This window comes from Melospiza georgiana, chromosome 11 (genome assembly GCF_028018845.1).
Source record: "Melospiza georgiana isolate bMelGeo1 chromosome 11, bMelGeo1.pri, whole genome shotgun sequence".
Lineage (NCBI taxonomy): Eukaryota > Metazoa > Chordata > Aves > Passeriformes > Passerellidae > Melospiza > Melospiza georgiana.
In genome coordinates this window covers 5,319,360-5,337,134 of record NC_080440.1, presented here as the reverse complement: position 1 = coordinate 5,337,134, position 17,775 = coordinate 5,319,360, and the positions used below count along the sequence as shown (strand labels likewise).

Sequence of the window (17,775 nt, the reverse complement as noted above, 5' to 3'; positions counted from 1 at the left end):
CATCTGCATTTAGTGCAATGCTACACAGCCCTGGAAACAAAAGCAGTGATTAAATTTTCAATTCATAGTTCATTTTGCTTGTGTTGCGGCTGCATCTATTTTCACTTTTTCTCTCTTAATAACTTTAAGTTCCTAAATTAAGAAGGAAATAGAAATTGGTTTTTCACTCAAGAAAGGAATCACTACAAGCCACATCTGTCAATTTGTAATCATTTATTCATACACAATTTAAATGAGAAACAATATTAAGTTCTCCTTCAAATTTCAGTTTTACCAAAGGAGTTTTATTTCAATAATACCAGAGAAATGAACAGAAATTTCTATCAAATAAACATCTATAAAATATCCTCTACATAAGATGGCCATATAAGCCACATTTCTGCTTTTTAAAAAGAAAATATAAAGTTAGACACAAGGGACTGCAGCAGGGAACACTTTTAGGCAGAGTAGGAAGGTCTGACATTTTTGTGTAATACAAGACAGTTCAAAGTAGCAAGATCCTGCAGAAACCAATTATAAAAAGAACAGTTTCAGCCTCAACCTGAACAGCCTACCCAGAATGTTAAAATTAACCTGGGAAAGTGAATGATTTAACTAAAGAAATAAGCCTACTGGATTTGACCCCAAAGTCAAGTCATGAATCAAACTCCCTCACTCTCCCCGATTTGCTCACTGAAGTGGGAGAACCTTCCCAAAACTCGCTCACTAGCGAACTGCCAACTTTCCAAGGTAATTGAATCTAAAAATATGTGGCTCTAGTAAAGGTTTTTCACATTAAAATTAAAATGCCACCATTACTTGGGGGGGTTTATACATTTCATTCACTACCTACTGCCTCAAAATTAATTCATTAATAAATATATGAAATATTCATGAGGATTTACCTCTTCCATCTTTAAAACAATATTCCCTTCCACTAAAAGATATATTAAACTGCAACAACATATTAATCAATATTTATTAGGAAACATATATTGATACCTCAACATCCCTCTTTATTTTTGACTCAGTGCTTTCTTTCCTCTCTCAATGGTAGAATCCCTCATCTGGGAAAGAGGAACATCAGGAGTGTCCCCATCAGTTCTGAAGTGGCTGGATGCTGGGGAGGCTTTCTTTATCTCTTTCATTAAAGCACACCTAAATTTTTCCACAGTAAATGCAAAAAGCCCAATTTTGCTGTGCTTTACCAAATAACACAGAAACAGAAGAGGATTTCAGAGGACAGCACCCATCTCGTTCACAATTCTGAAATTTAGATTACCAAACCATATAGACTGGATTAAGAAATCAGAGGTGTCTATTCACGAACCTTTCCCTTTAAACAAAACCATAGCAATATGCACATGAAAACCACCAAGTTTTAGAAACATCCCAGTTATGTCTTGTGTGTTTCACAGTATTGCAGATGAAATTGTAAGGATAGTAAATGTACTCAGCGTGGAAGTGGGACTGAAAATCCTGACTGCATTCTTAACACAATGTAGTGACTCCCTTACCAGTTCTCCTCAATGTTCCTGCTTGCTGTCTACTGCAAGAAACCCTTTTTTACTTCAAGGGTTTCTGAATGCCTGCCCTACTATGCTCTTTTGACTTGATCTTGTGGCCCTCCTTGTCCTTCCAGAATCAGTCTGATTGCAAACTGATCATCCCAGGCTTTACCTCTGCCCTCTCCTGGACGTGATGAGTGTGGTGTGATGTTCTTCCACTGCAGAGTTCGGTCATTAGCTCCAGAAAACACAAATGAAATTACACAATCCTCTTCCAATGTGCTTTTATATCTTCCAGTGTGCCTATATATGTACAAACTCAGCTTTCTGATTTATCCTTCTGTTTACTTCTCATGCAAGGAAGCAGACACAAGAATGAACTTGAAGCAAGTCCTTCACTCATTGCAGATTTAAAGTCTCCAGTAACGATTACACTTTATAGACTTATTTACAGCTTGCTTACACTCAGGGATTTTGACAGCTATTCTGTAAATACACTCTCCTACCCACTAAGCTCCATTGTAAACTACCAGGAACATGCACGGGGTCACACTTGAGCTCCTTCTGTCATTCTTACTCTCCTTATCTCACCAAACCAGAATCTGAGCCCACATCCTCGTGCTCTACAAGGCAGATCCTAGCAGCCACCACCTGGATGATCCTTTTGGGTGTCTGCATGAATGGGTTTGTGAGGACCACAGTCCTCAAAATTAAAAGAGGAGAGGGTTGGAAGAGTGTTCTTTTGAACAGCAAGACCCTGACCTCTCTTCTCCATTTCCCACACCTTGTTCAGCAGCTGTTTCAGTCAGGCTGCTACAGACTGACCTCCAAATAAAGCAGGACATCACCAAACCCCTGACAACTGCATCCTGCTGCCCACCCAGGGGATTATTCAGGACTCTATCTATACGCAATCAGCAAAATAAAATTTCTGCAAATTAACTGACAGCACCCTTGTGATCCTGAGAAGTTCTGGGATGCATTTTGCTTAGTGTGGACAGGCTGCCGGAGCAGGGCTGAGCACACCCCAAGCCATGAACCTTCACCTGAACACTGAACCATTCACAGCTTCCAAAAACCCTGACCCAGGGCAGGTTCCTCATTCTGTGGGATTACATGAAAACTGTCTGGTTCAAACAACATGCAGAAGACCACATCACAAAAAGGATGTCACAAAACAAAGCTGCCAGCCCAAAAACCAAGCTGCCAATCCACCCAAAGAGCCAAACAGTACCCTCTGTCCTTCCTGAAGAAATTGTTGGCAAAGTATTTTTTCCTTGCATTTTTAAACCAAATTTCAGCCTAATAAAACAGAATTACATGTGCCCAAAGATCAAGCATGTCTACAGAAGCTTTACACCTCTGGAACTGATTTTCAGAGCCTTTGCTTGGGCAAAGGAAGAATATGAACTCCCAGATTCAATTTCTGCTTTTGTCAATGCTCTCACCATCAGAAGTTCTGCTTTGCATTAGTAATTAATTTTAGTCAAATTATGTTCATTTTGCTTATTTTGTACTTCAAAGCTTTAAGAGAAGCATACTTTCCTGACCTAAAAAGTAAGGCTTTGAAGTATCTGATGAAAATAAACTCACTACCATACACAACTGCATAATCAGTTGCAGAAAATACTGTAACACATTCCCTGCCTTAGCAAATGAAAGAAGATTGTTGGTGATATGCACAACACATTCAAAAAGTGAAATAAGTCATCTTCTCTACATATTTTAAGTATCTTGAGGGGAAATTTTATATTTTTGTTCTGATCATAAAAATGTTTAATTTCCTAATTTTTTACAAAATTAAAATGATATTTTGATGCAGCTATGAAGAAATGCTCTAAACAGTAAACATAACCAGAAAAAAAGCTAAAACTATTGTACCACCAAACATGAGACTAAGTAGCCACTACCAATATTTTCTTTCTTGCATGCAAATTCGGCTTTCTAAATTGTTACAAAACTCAAAGCATATCAATAAGATTAAAAGAAATATTTCTGCATTCATATCTCAAGCAATCATATCTATCAAAGAAGTGTTTCACGCCTACCATACCCTGGAAGAATGATTTTTCAAGTGTTAGAAGTCACTGATATTTTAAGAAAAACACTGATAAAATGCCAATTTAGACAGTTTGAGCTCCATTTTTCATCACAGAGAAGGAAATATGAAACATAATCACAGCTTTTTTGTTCCAGTTCTTTAATATTGAAGCCAAATCATGATAATTTCCACGCTACCTGACTATGCCATCACAGAATAGGACTTTGAGCACTAAGCAACATAACACTTCAAAGCAACAAAAATGCAAATGCCCATGGTAGTAAAATAAAGAAATACAGAAAAGTATCTACAGAAGCAGTTTCACTGCATGCCTAAGTCATATCTGGTTTATTAAACCAGTCCAGAATGGTCTATACCAATTTCATTCCTGGAAGCAGTAAGAAAAGACTGGTACCCATTTTCTGCTTCCATCTGAATTGACACCCTTTATAGTTACTAAGTCTTGGTTTTAATTAGACCATTTGACTTAGACTAACATGAAGCCAAACATTAAGAATATTTTTTCCTTCCTTTGCAGGTAATTTCTTTATTAATATTTTTCCATTGTTTATACCTAATTATATGAATTCACTCTGCTGCCATTCTCAAATCTCAAAGCAAGCTTAGGACACTACAAGAAGCATCACTTCATCATCCTCAAAGACTTTGACCTAAAGCAGATTTCTACATCCCTGACTGTATGGAGGGAGAGAAAGGCAAACTTTAATCCAATGAAACTGCACTTCCAAGCCCAAAGGATGATGGCACTGGATGTTGGCAATGGGTGATGCCAACTCCAATGGTTAAGGAAATTGGGTTGTGCCCAGCCTTGTGTCTTATTGCAGCCCATGCTATATCCAGAAATAAACAACAGCCACTGCTCTTCCCTCAGCTTCTCCCCAGAGGGAGCTGAGGGCCCTGACCAGCTTCTGTTCCCACATGTGAGGCTCAGAAGGGTCTCCTGTTGTCGGCTCCCCACACATCTGCATGTGGAAGTTATCAGGGCTCTCCAGAAACCTCCTGGAACTCCTGATATGTTCCCAGCTGTGCTGTCCCCTCCAGGAGGACCTGGGGGGAATGAAGTCCTCCTGGTCCTTGCTGATGCAGGTGCCTGCAGCAGAAATGCACAACAGCCCTGTCAGAGATGTTGGGGTGCCCCCAAATCCTGACCTGTGGGTTCCAGCTGGGTCACCAGCCCTCCCTAGATGGAGCTCCAGCACTCCAGCTGCTCTGGACTCACGTTCACTCATCTCACATCATGGTTAAACCAAGCCGTAAATAGCTGTTCCTCTACTTCCAAAATTTATGGTGTTACTTTAGACTATTTTAATCTGAGCCATTTAACTGAAAAACAAATCTAGACTGAAACTCTGCATGAAAGAATTCAATTAAATAGATTCTCTGTTTCCAATGTGTTTGGAGTGACAGAATTGAAGACAGTAGAAAATTTAAGGGAAAATACATTTTTATGCCATCTTCAAACCTTAGCAAGTACTGTCTTGACAATAAAAAGGACATGGTTTCTTTTAATAGGCCTTTCATCTTTAATTATCATGAATAGCTCTATATTTTACCTATTCCCATCAGTGTTATGTACAACTGGCACATAGAACTCCTCCAATAATTGGAATTTCCCTGACATTTTCATACCAATATTCTGTATGAACAACTTTTTTTTTTATACAAGGCAGTAACTGCTTTCTTAGCTGACATGAAATTAGCAGATGTCAAATTAAACTGTCCTTTTGCCCACAGATCCTTCAGAGAAAGATATCAAAAGATAATGAAGTGTTCCATTAGTAATCTGTGGCTGGTTTTTAATTTGCAGTTTCATATTTTTCAGTCAAAAGTCTTAGACAAGCAGGCAAACCTAGCAAACAGGATCAAAACTCTTGTTTAATTTTTCATTCCTCCTGACAATTCTCACAAAACTTTTGCATCTCATGAAGAATTTAAGTGGACAAGAGTTAAGACATCAAAGGTACAAGTGTTGTACAAGTACAAGGATTTGCTATCCTCCTGACACAAACTGAGGCTGATTCTCACAGTTTACATTACTCAGACTCCAATCCAATCCAGACTGTGATTCTACAACACACAAATTAAAGACAAACAGGGTAGACAGAAATTGATCTGTCTCCAAGTACTACCCATGTGCAAGGCAAGTAAACACAAATGAATAATAATGTATCACAAAACATGCTTAAAAGTCTTTTCTTAAATAAAACAGTCTTTGAGTTAAACATCCTAATACACATTCAAGGTTGTGAGTGCCTAAAGCTTTATGATTTTGGACTCAAAGCTTCCAAACACGCAGATCATCACAGAATCAAAATTTCATTCAATTTTGGGATACAGACTCTTATAGTTTAGGGAAACCCATGAGCAATTATGGAAGAGAGAAGACAGGAAGAAAAAAGCTCATGGGTAAATCAAAGCAGCACCTTTTAAGCAAAACTAAACTTGCATTTACCAAATATATTTGTGCTATCAGTATAAGTTGTTTACTGAAGAATTAACAAAGATGTTCCAACAAATAAGTGGAAAAACAGCAAGTCTTTAAATTCCTTCACAGTTAACATTTAGCCACTAATACAAAAACATCACCATCAGCATAACAGCACAAACAAACTACAACACCAATCTAGGGGTTTGATTTTCATTACCACATTAAAGGATGGCTTCAGCTTGCAGTTCAAATTGTTTTAAGTCTCACTAGTACAACAAAGAATTCAGCAGCACAGCAAAACTCCACTATTAAGGAATTTTTCACAATAGTCAATTTTAACTCCTATTGGTTTCATATCCATTCCTGCTGGTATCTAGTTAAAATAAAATCAACAGCTACTAATCATGGATCAATGTTTAAAAACCAGTTCCAAAGCTATTGTCATATGCACTTGGACAGGTAATATGACTTCTCTGTCCTGTTTTTTATTAAAGTGCTGTGGAAGAAATAAGCTGAGTCACAGATGGTTAGAAACTGCTTTTAGAGTATTAGAGGATGAAATTTTCAGGAGAAAACCCTCAGAGTATGTGCTCAAAGCTACACATGACAGTCACAGTCACAAATACGCACAGAAAAATTGGACTGGCCAAGGCAATAATGAGCTGAGCTACTCACTACAGGTGTGGTCAACAAAAATTATCAGTTGAGGTTAAATCACTTTGGAACAAGTGAGTCCCCAGAACAGGGAGGGAGACGACCTCATCTCTATACATTAAATGAGGACATTGCCCATTTCTGTGAAAATGAACCTTCCAAACAAGAGAAAGGATAAAACAGTAGAGAAATGAACTACTTCCAAGAAACAACTATACCACAACTGTGCCTAAACCTTCATCTCACTTCTCTGTATTCTCAAAAGAACCTCAGCAGCTTCACACATTTCAGATAAAATCCCTGCTGGCACTCATCAGCCAGATAGACCAAATGAAAGGTGACTTTAAAAAATTAAACAAAAAAAAAAAAAAAAAAAAAAGGAAAACTACCACATAGAAATTTCCAGAGAAAAACAGGAGGAAACAATCATTCAGATAACCGTAAAGAAAACAGTTTGCCTATTGACACTTTATCTAGTTCCTCAGGAGGCAGATCAATGAAAAAAACCCACTTGCTTTTATATAAAAAAACTTCACCCAATCCTAAACATACCCAAGGAATGTAAGGAGTCTCTGGGTAAACTGCTTGGGAGTTCAGATGGAGGGTCAGGAAGGATTTATTCAGAGCCATGTTTAAGACCACAGGTGTGGCTAATTCTCCATCTAATGTCATATTCATGAAGGCTCTCTCTTCTTACCTAATTAGCCCCATCCCCTGATTATACCTCCATGAAGTAAAAAGGTAAATCAATGCAGCAAAGTGCAGCTTTTCTGCTTTAAGACAGAGCTGTGATATCTGTGTCAGAGCCAGATTGCTCCCAGGGTAGAAGTTCCACTAGCAGAAAACTAACTGGGGGAGAAAAAAATAAAAAAAATCACAGTCTGAGGTTATATTTATGTTTTCATTTCCTTTTTCATCTCAAAATAGGATTCAATAACCATGTGTTTAATGGAACTGCTGGGGAGGAGTGGGCCAAACATCTGCTCCACTTTGGCATTTCAGTTTTGTCTAGAGTTTGAAGAGGGCTTTCCTGTCATTTGGATGAGGTGCCTGTAGGAAAAGCTGTTTGTGAAAGTCTGTAGGCTCATGTATTTCCTGCCTCTAAATGTCAAACCTTGAAAATACAGCAAAACTGCCAACCAGGAAAAGCCAAATAGGGAAGCAGTCCAAAGAAATTTTCAAGAACACCAAAGAAGAATTCAAGAAAAAGAAGAATTCAACATTGAAGTAGCTTCTAAAGCCATGAATTGAAAAGTTTTTTTGGGTAATGTTTTGTGTCACATGGAGGCTCAGCTATCACAGCTGATAGCTTCTTGGAAAAGGCAGAATTTTCTCTGTTCAACATTAACGAGGTTTTACAGATATACAAGTGTAGGAACTGAAGGCATCTGCAGTGAGCAACCTTGCAGCTCCCTATTTGTAACTTCTATAGATTCCAGCAGATTTTAGAACAGAAATCTTGTTTAATTTCATCTTCCTCTCTTTCCTTTTTTTTTTTTTTTTTTAATATTTTCAATGCTTGTGGAATCTGGATGCGTTCTGGCAGGACTGAGGCCCATTCTGAAGGCTGGGCTAGGGCTCATAATGCACCAACCGACCTGCTCACCCTATTAGAAGACTGGAGAGTTACCTTAAGCACTGTTTTTCTTTTTTATGATTCTGATTTAATTGTCCCTCATTTATATTCATCGCTGAATTTCACTGCATCTGAAGCTATTTTGAATACACAGCATTCTCCCAAAGGGCCCAATCCAACTCCCATTCAAATAAACAGCCTTCAATGGAGCCTATTTGTTGCCAGCCAACAAGATTGAATTCTGCTGCCGAGTGGTCCCCGGAGCGTTTGTCACAGCTCTTCACAAACATTGCTCCAGCAAGAGCAGGCCTGAATGCTCCTGTCCACGTGCACTGCAGACAACTCAAACCTATCTTTTATCTTCTTGAGATATTTGGTCAGATTTAAAACTCCAGCAGCACAAAGAATCAAATCTACCAAGAATATAAACAGCAAAAGGAGTAAAAGAATGTTTAACAGTTATAAAAAAGCAAAAGGATGATAAAATAATTTCATATTGTAGAATCAACTACCATTTACTCCACCCCTAAAATGAAGCTACACAGGAAAATGTGTGCAGATTACAATGACAGCATATAACCAAATTTCACAGCTACAGTTTTGAAATAATAAGAAATTTTGCAACAAAGTGTAGAAACATCACTCCAACAGCAAGGGCTATGAGGAAAGATTCTAAATCTCACACAGGGTTACCAAAACAACAAAGTTGGAGACTGGTATTTCTTGATCACATTCACACCATATGGAAGACCCTCATCTGTGAAAGAAACACTGTGATGGGCTTTGAGGACAGGTTCATGCTAAATAAAGTAAGAGTGTAAGTTCTCATCTGAGCAACAGAATGAATGATAGAAATGAGAAACACCTTCAATGGACGGGCTCTTACTCTCAAATCGTTTATCCTATTTTGTAGCACAGAAATCCAGACTCTGGCTGATCAACTCATTTGTAGCCTAAAGTCTGAGACAGTGGAAGATTAGGGGACTGTTTAGATGGGAATTCTATTATGCAACATTGCCAAATTGAAGACCTTTATAAAGGAAAGTTGTTTGCTTTGAAGTTAGGAACTTGATTTGTCGTTATACAGTACTCATGTGGTTCTTGAAAATAGCCTACTTGGAAAACACAGATCTTGGGAGATGCTCTCAGTATCTGGCAGAGTGCAGAAACAGAATAACAAAATGTGATTTATAATACAAGCTCAACAGCTCTAGTTCAAAAATAATGCACAAAAAAAAGGTGTTGTTTTTTTTTTTTAAAGATGGCCACCTTGATATCCTAAGAATACTCTTGAGTATCTGAGCTGATATCCAGTTTTTTCAGTGGGGTAATTTACAGATTGCCTCCATGCTTTGAGAGATGACAGAATAGACCATGAGCTCCTAATTTCCACCTATTTCTCACTGCAGCACCAGATAGAGACAGGGCTTGAAACCAACCAAAGCACCTCAACCAGAACACCTCCTAAGTTCACACCAAATGACTCTTTTCAGACAATGCTCCATACTCCAGCCTTTCCAAGCCCTACAAGAACAGGGATGTTACCTCCAAATTCCTCATTGCAGCATCAGACTCACCAAAGCCTTGATGGGAGGAACATATTTTCAACCATACAGCGCATATTCCCCAAATGTTGTGATTTACAGCATTGCCTATTCACACTAAAGAGATAAAATCTGTATATATACAGATAAATGTATGTTTATAGATAACATTGTGCGTGTATCCACACATAAACAGTCTTCCTCAAAGAAAGGATGTGAAATGGACATGAAATGGACAAATGCTAAATCAACAAATCAATTGCACTGAGTTCTGTAGCCAGCATTCAAATAGGAAAGTTGGGCATAAAAGATTTCAGATTTACAACCTCCTCCAGGTTAAAAGATAAACCACACAGCCGCAGTTGTGCAACACAAGTTAAGCACCACAGCACCCTTTACCCCCGAGCCCTGCACCGGCAGCCAGGAGCGTTCCCAGCAGCAGCACCTGCGGACAGAACTGGACACAAACACGTTTTGTTTGCTCCAGGGTATTTTGCTTCGTGGACAACATTTATGCTCAGAAGTGTGGACCAAAGTAAGATTCCCATGCAGCTGCTCATGATGAAAAAGTAAAATAACAGAGCTGGTCGCCAAAGGCACGAGGGCTGTCCAGAATGTGCGTATCTCGTTTTACCTCGGCAAGGCTGCTGTCAAGGTGAATAATGAACCCCTGCCACACCTCAGAGAGCCCCTGAGCCCTTCCAGAACGCTCATCTACTCTTTCCCACCGCTCTGCTGAGGCTCAGGACCACCGGGGAGCCTGAGCTAGGATGGATTTCCCAGGAGAGCACAGCCAGGCATGTTCACCCCGGCGTGACCTCAGCCAGCCGCACTGAGCCAACCCAACGCGATGCCGCCACCGAAACGCGCTCAGACAGACGCTATCGCTCCGTGCACAGCGTCAGCCAGCTCTGCTATTGAAACAATTCAGGGTTCGGGCAGGTGTGGGGGCAGCGAGGCGCTCCCGGCCGGTTTTGGTCTGCCCAGTCCTGAGCCAGCGCCGCCGCCGCAGCCTCGCTCCGACCCCGCAGGCGCCGGGTCGGTCGCATCCTCCGGCCCGAGCATCGCAGCCAGCGGGAGCATCAAGGTCCCTCCCGCTACCAGACACGGCCGCGGGGCTCAGGCGGGCACGGCGAGCGGGGACGGCGGGGCGCGGGGCCGGGCTCGCTCACTCACCGGGAATCGGGCCCACAGGCGGGCAGATCGCAGCGCCAGGTCCCGCAGCACGGCCCCCGCCTGCCCGGCCAAGGGCGCCGCCATCTTCGCCGCTGTCCCCGCCCTGCCCCGCGCCCCGGGCGGAAGCCCCGGCGGAGGCGGAGAGGGGCCGGGCGGGTCCCCGGCAGAACCATGAGGGGCTGCGGGAGGCCGGCACGGTGGGGTTGGCACCTTGTGGAAGGGTATGGGCCCCTGTGAGGGAGGGTGCGTTATCTTTCTGACTAAGAAACACCGAGGGAGTTGTGCCTGTTCAGCTTCGAGAAGAGTTCACCGAGAGGGGACTCCGATAATGTGTGTAACTATCTAAAGATTTCTGGAAGATGGACCCGGCTCTGCTCGGTGGTGCGCAGCGATAGAACAAACAGGCAATGGACAGGACTGATGCCGAGGAGGTTCTGCCTGAACATGAAGAACTTCCTCGCTGTGCACTGGAACAGATTGCTGGAGCCTGCCTCGCTGGGGGTGCTCCAGCGCTGCCTGGACACGATGCTGTGCCCTGTGCTCTGGGATGAGCAGGGAGGCTGGACCAGAGGAGCCGCTGCGGTCCCTTCCAGCCCTGCCCATGAAATTGTGTTTGAGATGAGTGTGCCCAGCACGGCCCGGTTTGGGACTGGGGCCCAGTGCGGTGACCAGAGCAGGAAGGGCCCTGTGGGGAAGGCAGTGCCTGGGAACGGGCAGGCAGCCACGAGGGGAGTGCCTGGGGAGTGTGAGGTGCCGGCCTTGCACTGCTGGAGGCTGTTCCAACTTCTTTTTTCATGACTAAAAGGTCTTTTGGTCTTTGTTAGGAAATATCAAATTAACCCAATCTAATAAACCCTAATAAGGAATCCAGCTGACCCGTCATAGGCACTTTAATCTGAAAGCCATAAACATCTCTTCTTAATCTACAGGTAAAATATGTCAGTGTCAGGTTGAATGTTAGGAGGAATTTTTGCACAGAAAGAGTTGTCAGGTGTTACAATCAACTGCCCAGGTAGTGATGGAGTCACCATCCGTGAAGGTTTTTAACAAAGGACTGATTTGGCACATGGTGCTGTGCTGTATTTGTCAAGGTGATGATTGGTCACAGGTTAGACTTGAATATCTAGAGTGGTTTATTGCAACCTAAACAATTCTGTGAAACCTGTGAGTTAATGCCAAACCTGAGACACCAAACTCAGGCCCTCTTGGGGGATGGAGCAGAAGAGCAAAGCCCATAAAGCTTTATGTCCATCACATGGACTTAAAATCTGACATGAGTTCACAGTCTGAGCAGAGGTTTCATGAAAGTGAGTCCCAACAGCCACATTTTGAAGATTGTTCCATCCATCAGGAATGACTTGGGGGCTGGTGTAGACAGAGGTGTACCATGTCTACAGTCTGAAGCAAACTCAACAGTCAGATGGCCTGGGATTTGCAGATACAGTTGCTATGTGACTCACTTGAGCATTTTCCTTGTCTGTTTCTGTTTAGTGCACATTTGAGATAATCCACCTATGAGTAATAGAGAGTTAACCAAATAGCTCACACAAATTGTCCATTTACAATCATGGTCTGAAGAAAAAATGCTAAAATTGAGCAGTGGCTGAGATACCCTTGCAATTTTACAACAGTTCATTTTAAATTCACCTATATTGAAGCATGCAGAGTTAGCATTATATGGAGGCATTATTTATGCTAAGCATTATTTATTCAGTGGTTTATGATGAAATAGTTGGATAAACACTTAAATCCTCATCTTCCAGTCCAGGATGTGAGTGGGAACAAAGGAAAATGCTCCTGTCAGGGCTTAGAACTTACACTCCCAAACATGTTTTTTAAAAAATCAGGACTGAACAACTCCTTTATTGGAATTTAATCAGCAAATAAATTATATGTCTAATAGAGAAAAAATCTGCAATTTCATAAAAACTGAGGTGTTAGAAAAGTCTGAAATTGAACACTTTTGTCTTTGTCATGACAATTTAAGTAATGTAATATGTTTCAATAAAGAATCTGGAGATGCTATTTTTGATAGCATTGAGCAATAATGTATGGTACCAGTATTAACCCAGGTATTACTGTGTGCTTGTTCTTTCATAATATTATGTACTGACTTAGGTATGATGATGGAGGAACTATAATTTCATTTTTAGTTTCATGGCTGTGGTTCAGTAAGCACAGAGTTCCCTATTCATACAGTCTATTATGGCTGTCTGCATTAGGTTTATATATATATAGCAGGTATATAAGCTTTCAGATAATGTCTGTGAATTGCATGCAAGGCTATCATTTAATGCTGTGAGGAGCATTTTGACTGCTTAATATAAATAATGCAGAACCTGCTTCACTATATTTTTTTATTGTTTAGATTTAGTGGAAAACCACTGCACAGTGTGGAGTAGTCACCAAGACATATTTCTTTTTGTATCTCTGCTGCAGAACATACCTGACCTTTAAAGCATGAGGAGAAAAGATAGATTCATTGTCTTCACATCCAGTTTCCTTCTATGTGTGTTTGAGCCAAAGCAAATTTAGATTAAACAGGTCTCTGAAGCAACTAGAGCAAGTAAGAGCTGGAATTTTTGGATCATGGAGTACAAGATGTGTTGGTGTGTGAGAGGAGGGACAAACTATGAATTACTGTTGGGGAAAACACTTCAAATGCAGGAATTTGGGAGCAGCTGAGGAGTAGTCTCAACACACCATCCTCACAAATAAGGAGAGGAGGGAAGTGCAAAATAAAACGGGATAGAGGGAGAGGCTGGTTTCAAAGGTCATTCCTTCTAGACTTGCAGACATTCCTCCCTGTATCTCTCCTGGATGTGCAGCATTTGAGTGTGCTTCTGCTCTGTCTTCCCCACAATACACAAAAGGCTGGATTGTAGCTAAGTTTTTAGCAGTGGTCTATTTAATGCAAAACAACCAGTAATGGTTTTGCAGTTAAGTTTAAAAAAGAACATTGTGTAAGGTTTATACGTCTTTGGAAGTTATCCTTAAGGCTAAATGGTTGGTAGTGTTCAAGTGAAAACATTTAAAGACAAAAGAAATCACCTTATCACAGGTAAAGCACAATTCTAAGTGTTTTTGCAATGACATTGTATATTCATTTTTTATCTATGCAGATTACCTCCCAAACCACTGGGGTTTTTTATTTTATAATGTGTTGCTCTAGCTGGGTTTTGGTGGGTTGTAGTTTCATTTCAGGGTACTGGAACCAGTGGGCTGAAAGACATTTCCTCATCTGCACATTGCCTTGCAATTGTCCTTATGTTAACTACAGAATTTGAGCTTCACATTCACGTGGATTTCATAGGGAATAAGTTTACAATAAATAAGTTTATTTGCCAGATACCCCACACACAGCATCCTCAAGAATAACAAGTGAGGGTAATAAAGCTGCAGCAAACTCACTAAAATAGTCCCACTGTAGGTGGCTGAGGAACAGGAAACAAGATCATAGGGTGAGTCTGACAGTGCCACTGCAGAGCATGAGTCCTGGTGCTCAAGCACCTCTCAGATTATGATGCTCTCCCAATCATTCACTATTTCTCATTCCCTTTCTCTTTTCAAATATTAAATCAAAAAGAAAAATATGTGGTAAGTGGTAAATATATCAATGGGTGGAGAAATGATAGCAAAGGATTAAAATAACAATGTTTAGGTTTAAAAAGAAGGATGAAAAGAAGGAATGAAAAATAGTGTATTAGAATTATAAATTTTCTCCTAGGTCACCGAGTTCAGTGATTGCACACAGCCCCAAATTCCCCATTCATTAGAACATTATTGAAATGTACTGGAAGGTACCCTGGAAGGAAGCAGGATGAGGTGGTTTTGGCTTGGTAGGATCAAACATCCTGGTTTCTCTTTCTGTAGTGACATGGGAGCTCTGTGTGCTGCTGCATCCCCAGGCTGTGTTAGTAAATATCAGCCTGCCCTTTTCATTTTCAGATTGCACCTCTGCTGTACACAGTGGAACTTGTGTGTGGCTCAGAATGAAGGAACCAAGTGAAACCTTGGAACAGCATCTTCTGCTCAATGCTGTGGGAAGCCAGGGTGCTGCATTTTAACACTGTGTGATAACTGTGACTTGAAAAGTGAAAGTAAGTGTCTAAAACAGGGAAAACTTTAAATGACATGGAATTAAGAGAAAAAGTAGTGGAATAACCAACTTTAAAAAGATATATAGCAGGAGAGGCAACACCAGGCATAGCAATAGTAACAATTATGCTCCACCTTTTTTGATGTCTAACTACCTGGCTATGTAAAAACAGAAATTTCAGGATTTATGACATAAATAATAGGCTGGAAACAACAGAAGTGATGCATCAGTTTACAGGAGAGCTACTGCTACCTCTTGCCAGTGGCCTGCTGTATAATGAGGCAGACAGGGGAGTTCAGGTTTCTCAGCAGAGACAGACTGTAGGTCTATAACACTCAGTTCCAACAATGCTGAGGACCCTGATATTGAGGGTAGAAAGACAATTTTATTGAACTTCTGTCAGAGACCATGCAGGACTGTGAATACAATAAGTGTAAAGATCTGAGCTGTGGGATACAGTGAAAACAACCTCTCAGAGTCTGGACTTCCTTGATAAGATGTCACTGTATCCTTACAAAAACATTGAATTTTCTAAAAAATACCATGAATCTAAATTCAGGAAAGAAATGTCCAACAGTCTTAAAGAAAAGAAAGCTAAATTTTCTTGGGGGAAGGAATAGAGGTTAGAGTAGCAGCAAAACAGTGATGCAATGAGAAGACAGCCTCTGTTGTATCTGCTGAGCAACTCAGTTTATTATGTAGAAAAACATTCCAAAAAAGAATTAGATTTATTAAATATGAAACAAGATCTTGACTAGATCAATAATCTTCTGTACATTATATTTAAAAACATATTTAGTAGCAAGGCATTCTAGTTAGAAACATTCCTACCAGCAAGCTCTCTGGAGTGCACAGGAAAGTTCCCAGATGAAGAGTTTGCTGAGGCAATCAAATGTGGAGCCTCCACATCCACCATGGTGGCTGACAGGAATCCGTGAATTCCACATGAGCCATGCAGTAAAGTTCTTTCACTCTTTCCCAGCAGGGCTGCAATGCCCATATGGAAGAATAAAGGCAAGATGGCACTGCCATAAGAGAAATTACTTGGATGCTGATAGAAAAAGCTTTGCTTTATGGTGTTCTGTGTGTCCTGCACAGTTATCTGCAAACAGGTGAGAATTCTCCAGGAATGAAACCTGGTTACAGCTTGAGACTGTTGAAGGCTGTAGCTGAACAAGCATTGTTTGCCCCTACCACAGGGAGACTGGGCAAATCAGGAAAGCCATAGGTGTTCCCATCACAGCTAATCCATGTTTTAATTCACAGGTTGCAAAATACCTTGTTGCACCAACCTGTTACAGGGTTTGAAATTGTCTATTGTAATTAATTTCCAAACCAGTAAGGTGAAAGGGCTGCTAATATGTGAGGGGTAATTTTTTCCTGATGAATTTTATGGATTGCAGAGGCAGGGAAATTGATTTTTCTGCCAAATGAAGTATTGATCTAAAAGAAGCTTACTATGCTACCTAGTTTGGGGTCATAGGGTACTATTTCTGTGGATTTTGTAGATTGCTTGCTGTGTTTTCCTATTTCAATAAAACCTTTTGTTGTGGAGGCAGGTTTCACTTTCATTACAATTGGTTGGACACCTGCAAGTGGTTCAGTGATCATGGAAGTTTATAAAAAACATAACCTTTCTGAGGAGCCTAACAAAGAAATGCAGCACTGTGTGAAAAAGCTTGTAACAAAACCTGAATGCACCAGAGGAAACTGAACTGCCTAAACATAAAGCAGGGTGACAACAGTTACTGTGGCATTTGGTGCATATGCTCACTGCTTTGTTGTCTAGACAGCATATTTGGACATTTACAAGTGTGTAAAATAAAGGAGAATTTTTTTTACCTTACCTGGTGGCAAGAGCAGTTACAGCTGATGGAGCCAGGCTGTCCCCAGTCAAAACTGCAGGCAGACTTCATCTCCACGGCTTTGAAAAGATCTCAGTGCCTCTATATAAAAGTGCCAAAGTTTGTAATTTTTTCCTGGTTTTCCTATGTTGAATGGTGTCATCTCTCAAACCAGCTATGAGAAGAAGGAGAATATCTAGAAATGCAATCACACAGATGAGACTGTGCTGATTTGTTTTGTAACCTGTTAGGTTACAAAATCTAACAAATAAAATAAAACACCAGCAGATAGCAATCTTCCTGCTCAAGGGACTGGCAAGAGGTGCTTCCAGGCTCTCTTTTGCTAGTTATTATGTCAATTACCAGCTAATGTATCAATTCTTCAAAAATATAGTCAAAATGTAAGTTTGTGAAGAAGAAAAAAGACAGTGACTTTCTGAGATCCCTTCAAATTACATGCAAGGAGCCTTTAGGAACCTGATGAAAACATTAAATATAATTGACTAACTGATCATACCCATGGTGAACTGTAGTTTCCCAACCATATAGCCTAAATACTTTAACAGAATTCCAACTACATTTGTTAGCATCACCTCCCCTACACAGAGGTTTGTAAATCAGCTGCATTAGTATTTTCTTTTGAATGGTGTTTGCAAATTTTATGGAAATTCAAAGAGAAAATGGGCAAAGAGCAAAGTCTGCATCCTCAGGGGACAGTATCTATATGAACAGATGAGTAGGGAGGGTAAAGCCTCATGCTTGCCTTGTATATAGATGCATTTTATCCAGTAAAAGAAGCCCATATCATTTATTGGCTTCATTTCTGTAAAGCTTTCTTAACCCTGTAAGCAGAATAACTCCAAATTGTTTTGCTTATGAAGATTGTTACAACATACAGCTAACTT

General features: G+C 40.6%; 1 protein-coding gene across 1 annotated transcript in view; it reads right to left on the bottom strand.

Annotated features, from left to right (window-relative positions):
* The window catches only part of SUCLG2 (succinate-CoA ligase GDP-forming subunit beta), a 101,988-nt gene extending 90,977 nt beyond the window's left edge, over positions 1–11,011 (bottom strand). The window contains exon 1 of the mRNA XM_058032212.1: positions 10,928–11,011. Within this exon, the coding sequence (XP_057888195.1) occupies positions 10,928–11,011 (84 nt within the window). The remainder of the gene's footprint in view (positions 1–10,927) is intronic.
* Positions 11,012–17,775: the final 6,764 nt, after the last annotated feature.